The sequence below is a fragment of the Triticum dicoccoides genome, unplaced genomic scaffold, assembly GCF_002162155.2.
Source record: "Triticum dicoccoides isolate Atlit2015 ecotype Zavitan unplaced genomic scaffold, WEW_v2.0 scaffold144905, whole genome shotgun sequence".
Taxonomy (NCBI): Eukaryota; Viridiplantae; Streptophyta; class Magnoliopsida; order Poales; family Poaceae; genus Triticum; species Triticum dicoccoides.
This window is the reverse complement of record NW_021202976.1, coordinates 1-1852: the sequence shown is the minus strand read 5'-3', so window position 1 is coordinate 1852 and position 1852 is coordinate 1. Positions and strand designations below refer to the sequence as shown.

The 1852-nt window shown below is 50.3% G+C and overlaps 1 protein-coding gene across 1 annotated transcript; it reads left to right on the top strand.

The window, feature by feature from the left end:
* The first annotated feature begins 432 nt into the window (after window positions 1-432).
* Window positions 433-1811, top strand: LOC119343883 (flavonoid O-methyltransferase-like protein Os11g0303600). The gene is made up of 2 exons (XM_037614618.1): window positions 433-1235; window positions 1319-1811. Exons 1-2 carry the CDS (start codon window positions 456-458, stop codon window positions 1616-1618), a joined length of 1080 nt encoding a protein of 359 aa, XP_037470515.1. The 5' UTR covers window positions 433-455; the 3' UTR covers window positions 1619-1811.
* Window positions 1812-1852: the final 41 nt, after the last annotated feature.

The following is a 1852-nucleotide window of genomic DNA, read 5'->3' as shown; positions in this document are numbered from 1 at the left end:
GGGGCCGGGGCACGATTCACGAGGTTAATCGCTACCACAATCCTCACCTACAATCCCTACCGATCTAGGGTTAGCGCGGTGCTCACGGGAAGCACACCACCGCCGCCATCTCTCTGCCATCACCGGTCCCTACTTCACCATGGCCGACGCTGGATCGAGTTCTAAGTTCACCGGAAGATCTAACCGACTCGATCCAAAGCACTCTATCAGGGTACACCTAGCGGGTGAAGTAAGGAAAGAAAAACTTCGCTTGTTTAATAGGAGTAGTGAGAATAGACATAAGATTGGCGCATCTGGGCCTTTGGATCTGGTGGATGAATGGCCCACGTCTACTTAATTTCTTTCAAAAAAAAAAAGATTGAGCAATCGAGAAGGACAGCTGTCTATAAATAATGCCTACTTGAGATTCTCTTATCATCAGCGGCAGCGCACTGTACACAAATACTCTAAACGAGATGGGAGCCATTGAAATTAGTAGCGCTGAGCTTCTGCAAGCCGAGGCCGATCTCATTCGCCACTCCCTAGGCTACCTCAAGTCCATGGCATTGCATTGTGCTGTCAAGCTTGGAATCCCTGATGCTCTCCAGCGCTGCGGTGGCAGCGCCTCCTTGGCTGAGCTGCTTGCTACCCTCCGCATCCCTCAAACCAAACAGCCCTACCTATCGCGCCTCATGAAGGTGCTAGCCATGGAAGGACTACGCTTTGTCAGCGTTACAAACGGCGACGTGTACCACCTAAACACGCTGTCTCGACTCCTCATCAGCGACGAGGGCAGCCACGCGTGGCGGATGTCGCCGTGCGTGATGCTATCAACCACGCCGCAGTTCATTGGATCCGCTCTGCGCCTGGGGCAATGGTTCCAGAGTGAGGGCGACGGCGACGGTGAGGTCACGGCATTCATGATGGCCAACAGGGGGCAGAGCCCCCATACCGCTGCTGCCCAGGACGCTGAGTTTAACTCGGTGTTTAACCAGGCGATGGCTGCCGACAGCCGGTACCTCGCAGACCTTGTGGTCCGTGAATGCGGCGATGTATTCAAGGGGATAGGCGCGCTGGTGGACGTCGCCGGCGGGACAGGTACGATGGCGAGGGCCATTGCCAAGGCCTTCCCACATGTCAAGTGTGCAGTGCTTGACCTCCCACATGTGGTTCAGGGCATCACATGTGACAACGTGGAGTTTATTGCTGGGGACATGATGGAGTTCATTCCACCTGCAGACTGCATTTTACTCAAGGTATTATTCTTCTTCTATCGCTGCAGAAATTACTACTCAAGTTAGTTTTGTTGATATTAACTGTTGTTGGATTTGGTACGCAGTACGTGCTGCATAACTGGACCGACGAGGATTGTGTGAAGATCCTGACACGATGCAGAGAGGCCATTTCCCATCATAAAAATGGGAAGATCATCATCATTGATGCAGTGGTTGGGTCTCCCTCACAAGATCTAGACCTACTCCAAACTCAACTCCTGATGGATATGGAGATGATGTCATTATTTATGGCAAAGGAACGATATGAGCACGAGTGGAACAAAATATTCGCCGAAGCAGGATTTATTAACTACAAGATTCAACACACCCTAGGTCTGCGATCGGTCATTGAACTCTACATATAAGTACTTGTTGATCCATAGATCAATCTACTGAGTAATAAAGGGCCATGTACACCAATCAGTCCATCTAGAGGCCGGGCTATCCCCTTTCCGAAATAAAAGTTCGATCTACCTAGCGAGTAGTATCCTTGTGTCATGTTCCAGTTTGCTTTGTAATAAAAACAGAGTGTGTCAGTACAACTGCTACTTCCCAGTCTTTTCTGCCTTTCTTGCAGTTAATCATGTGTCCCATGATCT

What these genes read in the sequence shown, in the direction of transcription:
- LOC119343883 (XM_037614618.1), top strand. Translation starts at nt 456, where the DNA reads ATGGGAGCCATTGAAATTAGTAGCGCTGAGCTTCTGCAAGCCGAGGCC. An exon ending in CAGACTGCATTTTACTCAAG is followed by an intron (nt 1,236 to 1,318) that starts GTATTATTCTTC and finishes TTTGGTACGCAG; the next exon opens with TACGTGCTGCATAACTGGAC.